Source organism: Dermacentor andersoni, chromosome 1, assembly GCF_023375885.2.
Source record: "Dermacentor andersoni chromosome 1, qqDerAnde1_hic_scaffold, whole genome shotgun sequence".
Taxonomy (NCBI): Eukaryota; Metazoa; Arthropoda; class Arachnida; order Ixodida; family Ixodidae; genus Dermacentor; species Dermacentor andersoni.
This window is the reverse complement of record NC_092814.1, coordinates 119,140,670-119,157,218: the sequence shown is the minus strand read 5'-3', so window position 1 is coordinate 119,157,218 and position 16,549 is coordinate 119,140,670. Positions and strand designations below refer to the sequence as shown.

At 41.3% G+C, this 16,549-nt stretch overlaps 1 protein-coding gene across 2 annotated transcripts in view; it reads right to left on the bottom strand.

Annotated features, from left to right (window-relative positions):
• Nucleotides 1–1,406: 1,406 nt before the first annotated feature.
• The window catches only part of LOC126545743 (retinoic acid receptor RXR-alpha-B-like), a 28,541-nt gene continuing 13,398 nt past the window's right edge, over nt 1,407–16,549 (bottom strand). For both annotated transcript variants that reach the window (XM_050193706.3, XM_050193705.3), the window contains one exon: nt 1,407–14,798. In XM_050193706.3, the coding sequence (XP_050049663.2) occupies nt 14,548–14,798 (251 nt within the window). In that variant the 3' untranslated portion in view covers nt 1,407–14,547. The remainder of the gene's footprint in view (nt 14,799–16,549) is intronic.

The window sequence follows — 16,549 nt, the reverse complement described above, 5'->3', positions numbered from 1 at the left end:
TACAAGATTTTGCTGGTGCGAACTGGCAGCACCAGGTACGCCCAACCACAACCACAGAACACTCAGAGTAAGAGTGCACCATGGCTGTCAATGTGCCTTTGGTTATTATTTTTTAAAGTGAAGCTTTCCTAGCCTCTTCCCGTGGTTTGGCGGTATCTATAATCTATCTAACCTCTATTGACTGTGCAGGTGCACAAACGCTGTGTTCGCATAACTAATGTAAATAACTTTTATATATATATATATATATATATATATATATATAAGAAATTACATTACTGACGGTTGGTTTCAAACCTGGTTCCCCAACATATAAACCTGATGTTCTAACCATAAGGCCACATATGCATGCCTGAAAAGGTGGAATAAAACACCCTTACGAATTTCCCTTGTGCAAGCTAGCGCTTTGAGATGCTTTGCACGTTAGCTTCATTGCATAGCAACAAATTACTTATAAAAAATGAGTACATGCATATTCTAGCTGACGAAGATAAATGTTACAGGACACATTCGTTGCTGAAATTTGCAGCCTGTCTCGTAATACTTTGGCGCGTTTCTACAAGGTCGAGCACATCATGTCTTGTGATTCAACACATTTTAATGCTGAATAACACTTCTGCTTGATCTGCAAGGTCCACCACAGTGGTTGAGGGAATTTGCAGCACATCTCTCATTGTACTATGGCACTGTGGTGCCACAGTACTATATCTATAATCTATAAATAAAGAGACCTGCACATTGTACATACGATGTGTTGTACTAAGAAAGATTCATTTACATGGAGACATCCGGGATGTGTTCTACGCAAGATATTTTTTTTTCTCAGTGTAAATATATTTCCAGAAATTTGTTGCTGTGATGGCTCAACACTGGGCAAATGCCAGCATAAGTTGTCCAGAATGAGGTTCCAGGTTTGGGAGCTGCAGTGATTTGCAGGATAACTTAAATGTAGAAAACTTAAATTCCGTGCCAATTGTAAATCGAAAAATAAAGATCTCAAATTCCCACTCCAGACTGCCACACTACACACACCTGCTGCACACAAAAATAGCTGTTTGGCACTTAAGAAATGCTGCCACTTTACTAGACAAACAGTAAATACAAATGGCCAAACGCATGGTATGTACCATTTTAACAAGCTGCGAACTGACTAATCACATCCCATTTCTTGTGCTGAATTTGGTTAATGAATTATTTATACTTACAAGAAATCTGCTATTGATGCACTCTCTGGTAGTACAAGATCTGTTGACAGACCTTCCTGGTACAGCTACATGTGCGTATTCTACCCTTGAAGAACCAGTAAAAGTAATCACCATTACGAGTACTGCATCATGGTGCAGTTGAACTCACAAATGCTGCCCCACTGTCAAAATGCTAAGAAAGCACACATACACACCGAAAAATACAATCCTTTGATATTTAAATCATTTTAATAACTATTGTGTGTACAAAACAATGATGCAGAACTCTGCCAAGAAACTGCTTGCAAGGGTCACAAGCCTGAGAGATGAGAACCATAAAACATTTTTTTTTTTCATGCATATAAGACACTTCTGTATTAGCGCTGCCACAGCCTTGGCGGCTTTATCACTTGAGCCAGACTCAGCTGCAATTCAGCACCACAGTGATGCTCTTCAGTGAATAAAGAATGCTGGCACAATCAGGTGGACTTCTACAGGGCAGTGTCGAACAAGAACATGATTGTAAGATCTACTATGACAGAAACTAACAGAGAAGCATTGGGTTTTGACACCACAAAATTAACAAGTGGAAAGCTCCAAAACGGCCTCAATAGAGCACCCACACAACAACAAAACAATGCACTCAATTGTATCTACAAGATGCTTATGTGAAAATGTGACAACCACAACGACTCCATGCTGGTGTAAACCATGTGGCATGAACTCTTTGTGAAGTGCACTAGTATGAAAAACACGAGCACAGACATGCAGTGCTACAAAGAAACATCTTCAACAAGCAAAACAAAGTGACAGAAGTCACAGCACCGGGATCACTAACTAGCCATAACAGTTGGCAAGTGCTGCCCAGTATGCAGCACACTGTGCTCAGGAGTAGAGCTTTGAGCAGCAACACTTTGTCAGAAACGAAATGATAGCTAAGTTTTTGTCAAAGAACAATGCTATGCACATTAAAATCTGTATTCAGCAGCTTCTCCCATTCTTTTTACAAATAAATATTGTGCTTGGCCTGCACTGTCAAGGTTAAACTTGCAAGATAATATATGCAATCTTGTGGTCATCTATTAAAATGTTGCATGACATAGGCTTGCCAGGAGGCAGGTATATTTTTCACTCTGGCAGAGCTTGTGTACCCAAGTGAAGGACTGTTATTGCTCTCGGCAAATATGCCACTAGGCCTATTAATTTCTATGCTAGTCGCTAGTGCAAATTTCGCTTCCTTGTATCTATTTTCAGCAAAGAAGAGTGCAATTCAGCCCTGACTAGCCCTAGCATATCAACCACAAGTGTAACATTAAGCATATCAATGCATTGTGAAGCTTTCTTTGTCAAGTATTCCTTGTTTCTTGTCGTAGAGTCCTATCTTGCTGAGTAGGGCTTAGAGGGAAGTCTCAGCGAAACCCCCCCCCCCCCCTCACAAGGAGGAGTAGGGCTAAGAGGGAAAGAGGGAATAATGTTTAGTTCAGTTTGCCCTTTTCAGTATAACTCTGGGCTACGACAACAACACAGACATGAAGATGCCTCTAATTGTCATGGGGGCCTTAATCTAGATCTTCACAAACCCCAAAGCACGTGGATCCTCAATTTCATGAAGGTCACCTACGGTCTCAAGTTGATATTGCATTTCAATATGCCCCCAAGCCAGTTTGCTATCATGTTTTGAAGGGAGTATGCAATCGACCACGTTTTTGCTCGCAGGTTGGATACCCTAAGTGAGTTGAAGTACAACTCGTACTACTCCACGCACTGGACCACCTTGAGCATCCTGCTAGAATTTCCCCGCACTCCTTCTTTGCGGGAAGATGAGGAGGAACTCATTCAAGCGTGTGCAATGTAGTGGCCTCATGGCTACATGAGCATGCTCCCTCTAAAGTTGCCACCCTCGAAACCCCGCATATATACTACGCTTGTAAATAATTCATTTTCATGAACTGTAAAAAAGACACTACACTGTGCAAGAAAATATAAACACATCGGCTTTTAACTTGCAGTTTCTGCATTTCAGTCAAGGTCACGCATTTGCATCTTCAATGGAAGATGGATGTGCCCTTCAATGTGGCTTTGTCCGACATTGGGAAATGCACCTGACATAGGATGAAAGCTTCGCTTCATTTAGATGCTAAGATTGTGTTGGACCTGCACAATTTCTTTTCTGTTACCTTTTCGTGTAGAGGCAACAGGAGAATGAATGTGAAAACAAAAGTTCTAAGGATTTGCCATACAAGGTAAAAAGTGTGATGCTAATTATGCAAGTTTTCAATGAAAGTGCAGAGATGGTCAAGTCCGAAGGTATACTGCCACATCCAATGTTCACTTAAAGGGCCCCTCACCAGGCCACGTAGCAAATTTTGGTTATATGCTGGAAGTTGTTACACGCCCTCTACGGAGCGTTCCGCTGCAAGAATTTTCCAAATTGGTTCATTAATAGCCGAGATAGAACTATTCCAGTGCCGCAAACCCATGATTTCAGGAAGTGAGTGCCACTGCCAAGAGAGACACTCTCTCCACTTGTGCTCTCTAGCCTCTGCAAGCGGAATTCCTTCTTTGTGTTCTCCCGTACCAGAGCTTGAGGATCGCGTGACGCATACGTCGCGGGCCCCACCATTTTTTTTTCCTCGCTTTTTTGCTGCACGGCGCACTTCCGCTGATGGTGTCGTGTGTGAGCTGTTACATTTGTCTTGTTTTGCGCAGCGCACGATTTTGCATGCTGTGCACGAGAACACCTCACTAGCGGTATAAGTTAGTGCTACACAACACTGAGGCAGACACAAGCGGATCACAGAGCATGATCGCGTGCTGGAACACAGTAGAAAATGACATAGTCTCTATGTTTACATGCACGAGCACGACGTGGGAACAAGCAGACGAAATGGACGTAAATGTCTATTGCTGCAATATGAAGTAAAACAAAAGACGCATACATTTGGTTTGTGGGTTTTAATGTTTCTCTAAACTTTAATTCGTCTACTGAAGCAACAGATGACACAGATAACAGATGTTGCCTTGAATAATTATTGAAGTCGCGTGTCACTATGAGTGATGCCACAGCACAGACACATGTACATAGGCGCACTTGCACATATACGTCATCCCTACTGTTTGGAGTGTGGCGCCTGCGAGGAGAATGGCAAACGGCGTTTGGTTTGAAATTCCAGCTCTTTCTGTAGCACGTAGCAATGTAATACTTAGCAAAGACGATCGTTAGCACAAATTGTATGCACAGCGCTTATCAGCTCAAAATGACCAGACCTGGTGAGGGGCCCTTTAAGAAATCGAAGAGCGGTGCCTTTCAGACCTTATTTTAAAAAATTTTTAAAAAATGTTTTTGCGTGACAGTACACAATTGCATTAAAACTGCTTGAAGGAAAAAAATCAAAGTGAGTGTAGTGCTCAAGTGCATGTCATGAATGTGCATGTCATGAATGGCATGGTTTATGTATAAGATATACATCACCAGTTTGTGAATAAAAAAGGAACTGTGCACATTTTGACATGTGCACATTTTGACATGCCAGATGGTACTATAAAATGAATGCTAACATCAGCGAGGAAGCATCCATACACTGTAACACACGCCCCATATGGATGGAAAGCATTTGTTGGACTCCAAGAAGAGCAATGAGATTCGCTGCTTCAAGCAATGTATATATCAACTTCCCACGCATCTCTAGACCTTCAGAAATGAAGTGCCTCAGACCATACTGTCTAGAGGGACATAACATAGAAACTAGTTTTAAAGTTTGCTTCGCTAAAAGATTAAAAGCAAGTAGTAGGTGCTAAAAATCTACAACTTTCCTGCACTGCCATACTTTATAGTCGCACAAAGGTGTTTAAACCACTCGTTTACAAGAGTAGTCTAGCACGCTGCCTACACAATGCCTACACAATTGACAATACAGTCAAAACCCTCGATAACATAATCCCGCGAGAAAGAAATATTTTCAAATCCCCAGTGAACGCCCATAGGATTCAATGCATTTCGTACCTCGCGACGACGAAATGTTGCTGTACTACAATCCCGCACCAATGAAATTTGCCAGAACGTAACCCCACATATCACCTGTTCAAGTAAGGCTAGCAGGCTCCAAAATGTGCTCAAATGTGATTGCCTTGCACTAAAATTGTGTACAATACCACCACATTACGCTTGTGTGGGGGCCGCCATTTTTGCTTACAAAAACAACCAAGCGCCCAAAGCGATTGCATGCGCTGGAAACACGTCATGGCCACCATCTTGGGTTGACTGCCCGTTTGCAGCGGCACACATGCGACAACAGTTTTTGCACACCTAGTGCAGTGCGTATGTGCACCTTGGTGTGAAAAATGCAGCAAGAACAAGGAAACCCACATCCCATCTATGTGGAATACCATGCTGCGACCGCCATCGCTAGCGATGGCGGTCGCAGCATGGAGTGCCACGCATCGTGCTGTGATTGAGCCATCGTCTGGGAATACGCATCTCTTGCTTCAAGAACACTGGTTTTGGTGCCATCCGACAGGCATCACGTGCGGATTCGGCGGCAAACAGATTTGCGCAGAGGGGCCATAATCTCGATCCCCCCAACTGCCTTCGGCTATATGAGATACGATCACTTTCGCACTCGGCACCGGACGCGTCGGCGCCTATGGGCGACAGCGTGTGCTGGAGAAATGCTACTGCATGTGTGGAGCACTGTTGCTCTGCGTCCGGTGCTGAGTTACGCAAAATCTCACAAAAGTAATCATATTTCCGAAAGCAATTGCCCGAGAATGCTGCTCCACGGCAGTGCTGCCACTGCTGATTGACGCATGTGGTGCACTTGTACTGTCAGCAATACGGTTCTATATCCTTAAGCAAAGCTTGCCAAAGTAGGCTAACGGAATTTTGACAGTAGAGTTTCGTTCTGCGACGCATTACCTATCTGTGCTGTCTCATTTTGCAACAACGAAATTCTCGTGAATGCAATTTTTTTTGCTGTCTCCACCCATTTCGTTATTGTGAGGTTCAACTGTACTGTCTGCAAATCACAGTTTCAGAAATTCATATGAATAACAACACAGAAACACAAGCAGAGGCCAGTGAAAGAAGTACAATTACTGCTGGCGACAATCTTGATTTTAACAACATAGCACATTGTTTGCCAAACAGTTTTGGTTGTGACAAGCGATCTGAAGCTGCCTGTACTTGACTGTCATGCATGCACTGGAAATCCACCAAAAAAGGTCACTCCTCCACAACACAGAATAAAGTATAAAGCTTCTAGCAGCACAGGATTCACATACAACTATTTTCCACTTATTCCCGACTGTTCCACTACTAGCCAGTGCTCTACAGGCAACCACAACAAAAAACATAATAAAAATAAGCAAACTAATGTGCCTTTAACATGTCTACTTCACCACTTCACATACATGCTCACTAAACAAATTTTGTGCAGAAACAGTTGTGTTGACAACTGGTGAGTTGCTTCATGAAGGCTGGCCAACATAAGTGTGTGCTTTCTTTCGTTATAGCCAGGTACCAAAAACACACTGAACCAAACATTAGCTCAATAAATGCAAGCAGAGCACACTATGTATAACTAGTAATTTCATGAGAGTCATAACTCATGTTATACATCATACTGCACCATGAAAAATATATACATAAATAAAGGCAACTGACATGTTCTGAGGGTGGAACCCATCTGTTAATACAGAATATGGTCCCCAGAGCCACTAAAATACAGCAGGTCACAGACTTGACATCTTAAAAGGATGAAAATGTAGCTATAATATCCTAAAACATTCATTTTTTTGCTGCGTAATTAATAAGAAGCCACTGTGGTGCAAGCATATACAGTTTTCCTGTTTTGTCAATTTTTTCATAATGATAGCTGGTTTCGAAAATATAGGTGGCCTTTGCACATGATCCAATTTTACACACAGAGAGGAAAAAAACTGTAGAAATAAGTGCACTGCCACCAAACTTGACCTTTTGATAAGGTCTCTTTTTTGTCCACCTGTCCTAAGTGAGACAGCAAAGAAAATAATGCCTCGTATGCAATACGACAACACACATGTAGTTTCTTAAGCGTCCTCTACATTGCATTACTTAAGCGAAAAAAAAGGGGGCAGTCTCTTAACATTAGATTTGAGAACAGTGTTAGCAGACTATTGTGGAAGCTAACCTTGCATGCATACATTCAACATGTAAAGCCCTTTCATAATTCACAAGTGCACTTCTCTGCACTCCACATTTGCCCAACTAATGGCAGCACCAGCCATTGTTCAAACGAAGAAGTGCTAGCTGCACATGCTGGGGCTTGTCTCATGCACATGGTTTCATCAGGAGAGCCACATCTACATTTTCCACATAATAATACAAGCAAACTGTGCTTGTACACGCTGTTTGCAAAAATGACTATCCCGCCATTAGTTGAGAAAACTCTTTTCCACGGAAGTAAGCTTTACAATAATGAAAAGGGTCTACTTAACAAGGGCAAGTGATATTACTGAGGTGCCTGACACCCACTGCAGTCAAAAGTGATGGAAAACAGTTCCATCAAGGAAATGTAGTATATATTTACCCGTATACAGTCAACCTGGGATGGCCATGTGGCAGTTAACAGAACCAGCATAGAACTTTAGAAGCATTTGTTGCAGCATGCTCCCATTCAGGCTAGGTTTGTACAAGATAACCAAAATAAGCAGGGTCCCTCAAAATTAAGGGTAATTGATGTCATAAAAAAAAATCAGTAAGGACTGATTTATATTTAAGTAAGTTAGTTAAAAGTGCCTTCAATTCATGCATTTAATTTTAGATGTCCTTGTTTTTTTATTATATTTTTTTTCCCGCAAATGAAATCTCTAAACACAAAAGCAGAGTGCCAGCCAAAGTTTCATTGGCATATGCCTCCTTATTAAATATAGAGACATGATTCTGAAGGTCTACCAGTTAACTTGAATCCCTTCTTATAGTATTTTACTATGGACCTCGATTGTTCCTAAAGGACCATTAAATGGTGACATAAGATTGGCTAGCACAGCCAATCATTGAGATGGTTAATAAAGACTTCCACTTTACTAAACAGTGGCACACAAGACAACCACCTCTTCTAAGCAAGTACCAGAAGCAGAGCTCTTAAGTAACAGTATATTGCCACAGTTTAATGGGTGGCTAATGCATAGAGTTTCTCACCATATTACCTAGACAAAAATCTGGCACCACCATTTACGCGAGTTTTCTAACGAGCACTGTGCCGTTATGGGAATGACAGTATATGGGTGTGCAAGGCTTGTGTTGGCTGGAGTTGTACGAGGCTTTATCTAAAACATGGATATGGCTATACAGATAATGCGTTCTTAAAATAATATCTTCATAAAAGGTTTTCATTCCCCCATATTACATTTTTCAATAAAGTTTACTCACCTACAATGCATAATCAAGCGAAGAAAAGCAACAGGCAACAAATTGTTCCAAAGCGAGCGCAAATCTTGTCTGTTCTTCAACTTTAGCGACCCATTGATACCTTTTTGCGTTTCATATAATTCTAGTACATCCACTCACAAGTCCTTATAAATAAACAAAACATATTTTTGTGTAATAATAAAGCTAACAGAGCTCTTTACATGCTGTTTTCGTAGGAAATGAATTGTGACAGATGGAAGGGTGCTGGCCAGGAGTGTCTTTAAGGTGTCCTGGCTCTCCAAGAATGATGCCAAACCAAAGTCACTATATACCGGCATTCCCATGCGTACAACAGTGCAGAAGTGCTAGATTTCTCTCTAGACAACATAGTCTGAAACTCTATGGGGTAATGTTTCAAATGCTTGATACTGTAGTTTTCTTTCTTCGTGCTATAATGGCGGGCAAGACACCAGTGTTAAGTTCTATGATGTATTTTTGGGTAGTAAAAAGCGTTACATCAACAATATGCACAATTAATTTCGGTCCCATCACTTATTGATTTACTGCCATCGTTTCAGGGGATCTCTAAAGCAGGGGACATGACTCTTGGGGATTGAAAATTGCACAAAAATCACATTTTCTGTGTATGTTCATTGTAAACTTTTGCACTTGTGTGCAATTTCATTAAAGAATATCACATATATGTAGTGGTACCTCGATTCAAGGATGAAATGCCACACCCACCGGACCACAGTGTCTTAAAATTTTTGTCACATGGATTTTGATGAAATTTGTACCATTGACATATCTCAACATGCTCATTTCAAATACGCGATCAGTTATAGTGCACAGCCAAAAAATGTTTTCACTATTACAACATATGATGTCCAGAAAGTTGCAAGCTTCGGAGTAGTACCACAATATCTGGGGCTATACTATGCAGTAATTCTCTTCCTTTTTTCATCCTTTTTGCCCTTTGTTGTAAAAGGCAAAATCCTTCTGTAGGCTTGCATGTCACCACGCTGCAAGAAGCGGCCGCTCAATGTGATGGATGATAAAAAAAAAAATAAGAGCGAAGAAAACGAATACCTACAAAAAAATACAACTCATTGTTGCCATTGTTTAAAATATGTTTTATGTTAGTTACTTTATATGCAAGCAATGAAGAGTGCACCAAGACTGAGATATGTATACACAGAAATGACAAATTTACCCAAACATTTTCTGCCTTAGGTGGCAAAATGGATTTTTTGCTTATAACCATTTTCCTTGCTGCAAGTGAAGTTCTGGAGTTTTACATGCCAAAAGTATGATCTGACGGCACGTCGTAGTGGAGGGCTCCGGATTAATTCTGACCAGGTGGGTTTGTTTAACGTGCACCCAATGCACGGTACACAAGCATTTTGCTCTTCTGCTCCCATGCAGAAGAATGCAGAATGCAGAATGCAGCCGCAGCGGCTTATATTGAATCCGCGATTTTGTGCTCACTTGCTACAAGTGGTTCAGTAAAATGCAGTAAACTTATGTCCACATTACTGTACACTCTTTAAAAAGGCCCTGAAACACTTTTAAATCCTTCTTTTATCGAAGCATCAATATTAATATTGCAATTTTGGGGACATGTACATCTGTGGCGTTTCTGCTACAGTCATAGTCCCTTTACTTACTGTTGTACAGCTATCACAAGGAAACATTGACATCTGCCTTACATGTCATTCTTTGCACTAGAGTTTTGGAAGCTATAACTTGGTTCCAAATGGTTTAGAGCATTCATACTTGCTTTATTAGACCTACTGATACATAATTCAATTCTTTCATTGTGCCAGTCTCTTTCATGCCACATAATTTTTAATAAATAGTTCACTTCCAGACAGTATACAAGATATGACTGCAAAATATTAGCTGTGCAAGAGAACTGATTGCATATAACTTGAATTTAACATGGCAAAATACATATATAGTCAAGGTCTTCCCAATATCAATGCGTCAATAAAAACTCATGGCAGACTTACATGACTGTGCAGAATCGGAGATGAAAAACAAATGAAGCTGTCACACCTTTCTGCCAAAGAGGATCATGCCATCATGGCGAGCTGTACTCCCTGGACACAATTTCATTCCTATGACAAATGTTGCTCATGTGATCCCTTCTCTGCTGCCATCACCCAGAGCACCTCACTCTTACTACCAAGCTTAAGTAGACATTTTTGCTTTCGTAAAGAGATTTTCAATGCCCACATTGGCTCGCAGAGAGATTCCACTATGACTGTGCACAACTGCAGCTCAAAGCTTATATTCCCCTGCTTATAGCATAAATTATTTCACTCTTTTTTACAGTACTTGGGCCCTGCGGTGCTTTGTTAATTTCTTAATCAGCCAATACACTTGAAAATATTCCTGCAGATATTCCTGCAGTTTCCTTCTGCCTTTTAATTTTTATAAGGCTATTGTTTTCCTACCTCCATAATATGTGTGGTGCACATTGATCAGTGCAGTTTTGATAATTTCTTGAGACTCCAAATTATGCTACATCTTTGTAACTTATCCAGTATGTCCTGCAATGCACCCACTCGACTACTTCAATGTTTCATTTCGATTTGACTTGTTATCTTGCAGTGATTGTTTCAAAATGTCATGGCAAGTGCTATTTGAAATTAACGAGACTCGACAATTGTTGTGCTTCCTGTTATTGTTAGAAGCCAATTGCAACAAAATTTAACTTTGGCTAAATTGATCATTAGATGAGTAGTCTTCTACTTTGAAGCAATCCTTGCAAAACTGCAGTGCTGGCAAAGGAACGATTTCCTTATTAGTAGCCTTTAAACAGCATCTGAGCAGACAACGCATATACCTGGTGTTTAGCAGATATCATGAAAGTCCCAGCATGTTGCCGCCAAGATTTTTCAGTGCACTGCCTAACCTCCGAGGTCAGCCCGAAAAGCTCTGCATTCTCGGCCATGAATCACTTCAAGTGAGCAGTATTGACAGCTTTTTTCCCCTCTCCCATTTTGGAAGTAAAATTTCGCATGGAGCCTGCCATCTACACTACATAAAACTAGGCCTTTTATGTAGTCTACAATTTCGTTGCAGCTGGCCTTTAACCCACACTTTTGCAATTTTGCCTGCATATCATACAGAATGTGTTCTGTATCACTGCCAAGGCTCATCCTGGTCCAACTTGTTCTCTTGCACTTGGTGTGGACACTTGCTTGGTACACACCTTTTGAAATACATTTTTATGAACGCTCATGACCAATTCTGCAAGAGAAAAAGGTCCTAAAAGACACGTCCCTTTTCCCGTTAGAATAAGTGACCTCAGAACTGGCCATAAACGCCCATTTATAGTATGAATCGGGCACTATATCCATGTCATCAATATTCTTCTAGGTATCACCTCTCAGTGAATTAGAGCCCATGCAATATTTATTTTAGGCAAAGCCCAGAATGATTGAGGTCAAGAAAATAAGTAGACACAGACACATCTCTAGCTTATGTCTATTCTTCTTAGCCAAGAACATCTTGATATGAAAGCATCTGCGCAAGTGAAGTGAATGTATGTATACTCTCAAAGAGTTTAATTAATATTTCCCAATAATGTGATCATTATAAAAACAGCTCCAGACACACAATGGCCACCAAAGCTTACTATCATTACTGCTTCAACAGCACTGAAGATTACTCAGATTTATCGAAGAATGGCTGACATTTGTAAACCCTGAATTAAATGTAAAGCGGTTCACCATTGTTTCTCAATATTGCTGCGGTGCATTCCAAGGCAATTATTCACACAACTGCCTGTACAACCAACATAGCGCCAGCCACAGAATAACAGCACGTGCATTACATTTGCTTTCTGTGCAATCTGCACCATGTTAGCAAAAAATTCTTGACAGATGTATGCCGATCCGACAGCTGATACATCAAAGACAAAGACACTCTTTGGAAGTACCAAGCATCCACATGGTGGCTTGTGGCCTCACTTGAATGCAGCAGCAACACAGCAGAATTGCTGCTATGTTCGAGCGTGGCCGCGGCTGGCTGGTCTTATTGATGGGACCCACACAAGCTGTGTTGCAGCACCACAGCATTAGCTTTCTCTGCCACAGCCAAAAGCAGCAGTTACTTCAAATGTTGCTGCATTTGAGCGAGGCCGTGGCTGGCTGGTCTTATTGACGGCTCCTATGCGGGCTGCTTTGCAGCACTATGGCAGCATCCTGCTTTCATTGCCGGAGCCATACAAACTGCTGGCTCACCTCCAATATGGGACCGGTATAATGTGATGTGAGAAACAAAAATTACGGATCACTGGTTAAAGAAATTGCACATATAAGTTGTTTTCAATTTGAATGAGATATACGCAAGATAAATTTTGTTTCATAATAATCAATCATTACATTTTAAAGCTCATTCGGGGCTTTGGCACACGTTGCGTTGCATTTACGTTTTACATCAACCATGCTATTGCACGCCATCTCACGAAAACCTGTGAAACTCTTTTTATCAACTTTGCAGTAAAAGGAAGATACAAGAGCGAATCAGAAAGTCTTTACCCCTTTTTTCTTTTTAGCCAAACTATGGCTGCAAATGCAAAGTCATCATATCCATTCCCAGCGGTGCACCTTTCTTGGACTGGCCCGGCCTTATCTACCAGTAGCTTTGCGGAACGGCGCTGCTGTCAGTTGTTGAAGATGGCGGTTGTGCTATGGAGCAAGGGACGAACACCCATCAAAATTCACAGGGAAATGCAGCCCCCGTGTGGGGAAAGGTGTCTCGCTTTGAGAAGTGTCAGGTGGTGGTGTTGCGAGTTTGTAAAAGGCTGTGAAGCCAAGACAACAGTCCAATGGTGGTTTCACAGTCAGCCGGATGAATTCTACCACAGGGGCATCTCAAATTTAGTGCCAGGATGGGACAAACGTCTAAACACGTGCAGGGACTATGTGGAAAAATAGTGTAAGGTTTATAGAATAGCATGTGTATCATAGCACTAGAATAGCATTTGTAATTACCTGTATGTACCTTATTCTGGCTAATAAAAAATAGGGGCAAAGACTTTCTGATTCACCCTTGTACACAAATGGTCGCTTTTGAAAATACTACAACAATGAGAAATGGTGACATCCGTGTGCTGTTTTGGAGTCAAATTGAAAGTACCATGAATGATTACATTAGAGAGCAGTGAAACAAGATCCAAAATCAACACTGAATTTTCTGGCATGCAGCGCAGACTCTTGACTAAATCTGTCACTGTAAGGGTGAACTACATCCATCCATTCCTCAATATAACTGAGGCTAAACAAGTAGCAGGCCTTGGCAACCACTGCATGTTTAAGGGAACTGCATTATCCCAAAAAGAGCTTGACTTCAATGTATGCGAACTGTGCTTGCACTATTGATTCTCTATAAAATCACATCACAAGAATAAATACAGCTAGAAGCTATCATTGTGAGTAAATATTCTTACTCTCTTGTCCCTACTCACCCTGTATTATTTTGTTGAAATATAGCACTGCCAACTCGCTCAAACTACTCTTATAAGAATTTTATGTGCCAACTGAAGCCGACATGTCCAATAGCAATTCTTGAAATGAATACCCTGTGAATGTTAAAACCTATAGAAATATGTAAGAAAACTATTACTCTGAGTGGCATCTGGAAGAGTGACAGCTTCATAACAACTATATTTTTTTTTTCTGTTACTTCTTTAAAATCTTCCATTCCTGAAACTGGCCCATCAGAAATCATATCACATTGCTGTTATCTCTAATTTGTGCAGGATTAATGGAAAGCTTTCTGTTTACAGGCCAGTAGTTAACATGCTAAATAAATGGCATCACAGAGCTTCTTTCCCCTCACAGTTGAGACACAGGGCTGTGAAGTCAGAGCCCTGATCCCACCCTGAGGTAGCAGGATGAAAATTCAACAAAAAAAGTTACAGGGGCATACCACTCTCCCAGAGAGCCTGTACAGTGCAATTCATCATGGGTCAGATGGGGCCTCCAGCATGGATAAGAGGAAATTGTCGATTGGGGTGTCCCCAATGAGCTTGAAGAAAAAGAGGTGCTCGAGGCACTTCAGGCCGATGCTGCGCAGGGCTGGAAGTCGCAAAAGCAGCTTGGCAAAGCGTCCTGGCTGGTCGGGGTACTGCTGCCGGCAGTGCTCTTCCAAGGCAGCGTATACTTTCTCCCTTAGGGCCTCCACTTGGGCAGTGCTGCGTAGACCCTTCGCCTCTGCATGATCGGCAAAAACAGTCAGCCATTTTCAGTGACACTGACTTCCTCACAGACATGGGTTGCTAAATTTGGAGAAGTAATGAGGATATCTATGTACAATTGTACTGGTTTCGGTCATACATTCTCATTTCCTTTGTTTACTTTGTACATTGTATGTGAGAGAACATTATCGAAATATGTACTATGGTAGAACCAAAACATCCTACAAGGACTATACCAAGGACGCTTTATTTATGCAGCCATGACCATATTGACGCCAAGCCAAGTTCAAGACAAAGTTTTCATAACCCAGGATTCTCACGGAATCACAGTGCCCCTAAAAGGACTCACATATTCGGCAGTGCCTGACTTCCCTCCAAGTAGTATTGTGAGAAGCTTTATGGCCACACATAAACAGGCTTAAAAAGAGGAGAAGAGGCGAGAGAGGATGCAGGGACATGAGGGTTCCCGAGCACTCTATGAAGGCTGGTATGGTTCCCATACAAATCCTCTAATGTTGGTAATAGTCACAAATTTTTTATTCCATAAGTGTGATCAACCATCCCAGCTTAGGCTACTACTACCCCTTAGTGTACATTTGAGATTTAGATTGAAGAACGTTTTGCTATTAACTTTTGATGCAAAGTGTGTTTCTTTAGTGTGGCAAGCTTTTTTCATTTTTGGGAGCTCTGACTGCAAGAGGGCTTGCATGTCTTACCACGTTTAATGTAGTGATGTCTACGCCATACAGCCCTTTGTTCATGAAATTTAAATCTTTAGAAAAGCATGTTGTCTTCACCTTCACTTGTTAAAGGGGCCCTAAGCAGATTTGAACAGATTGAATGAACAAATTTTTTTTTTAATTATGGGGTTTTACGTGCCAAAACCACTTTCTGATTATGAGGCACGCCGTAGTGGAGGACTCCGGAAATTTCGACCACCTGGGGTTCTTTAACGTGCACCTAAATCTAAGCACACGGGTGTTTTCGCATTTCGCCCCCATCGAGATTGAATGAACAAGCACAGTGCGTAGATAATATGGCTGCAATTATATTTGCAAAATATTGCATTTACTAGGAGGCCACAAAATAAACGTGAAATGAAGTGAGAGAGTGCCATCTCTCCAATACTGGCATAACTATCCCTTGACCAGCCAAGGTGATGTCAGGTACATTTTTGCGACAGTCAAATTCTCCACATGCCAAGTGGCTGATCACTGTTGAGATAAGCACAGCATGACATATTGATTTTTTCCCGTCTTGCTTCCCGCATTATATGTTTAATATCAAATGATAAAATCAACAAACAGAGGTAGTTCCAACTTAATCAGAGCTGGAGTAAATTCCACTATCTGTGACTAGCATATGCTCACACCTGCTTTCGTGCTTGGTGAAACAAGCAATGTCACTAACTGACTCGCAGCATCTAATTTCATTTTTCATTACAGGGGTTCTGAACCATTCTTCGGCATGGTGAACACCTCAGCCAAATTTTGCAGTCGTGCACAGCGCGTGGAGCTAGCAAGCGGAGTACAAAGTCATCTTTTTCTCAAATTCTCTTTTCAACAGAAGCCTGCTCCTCACTCTTTTCTGGATGCTCTATTTCGCAATATAGCAGACTCCCATAGCAGCTGCTATTGGCCAGTAGATGACATCAATCAAGAAGGGTATTTGGGTCAGTGTACTTCTTCCTACCGTTACTGTGTATATTTATTGACGCAGTTTAACAAACACGCTGAAGTAAGCGAAAATCTGCTTTCAAATTTTGAT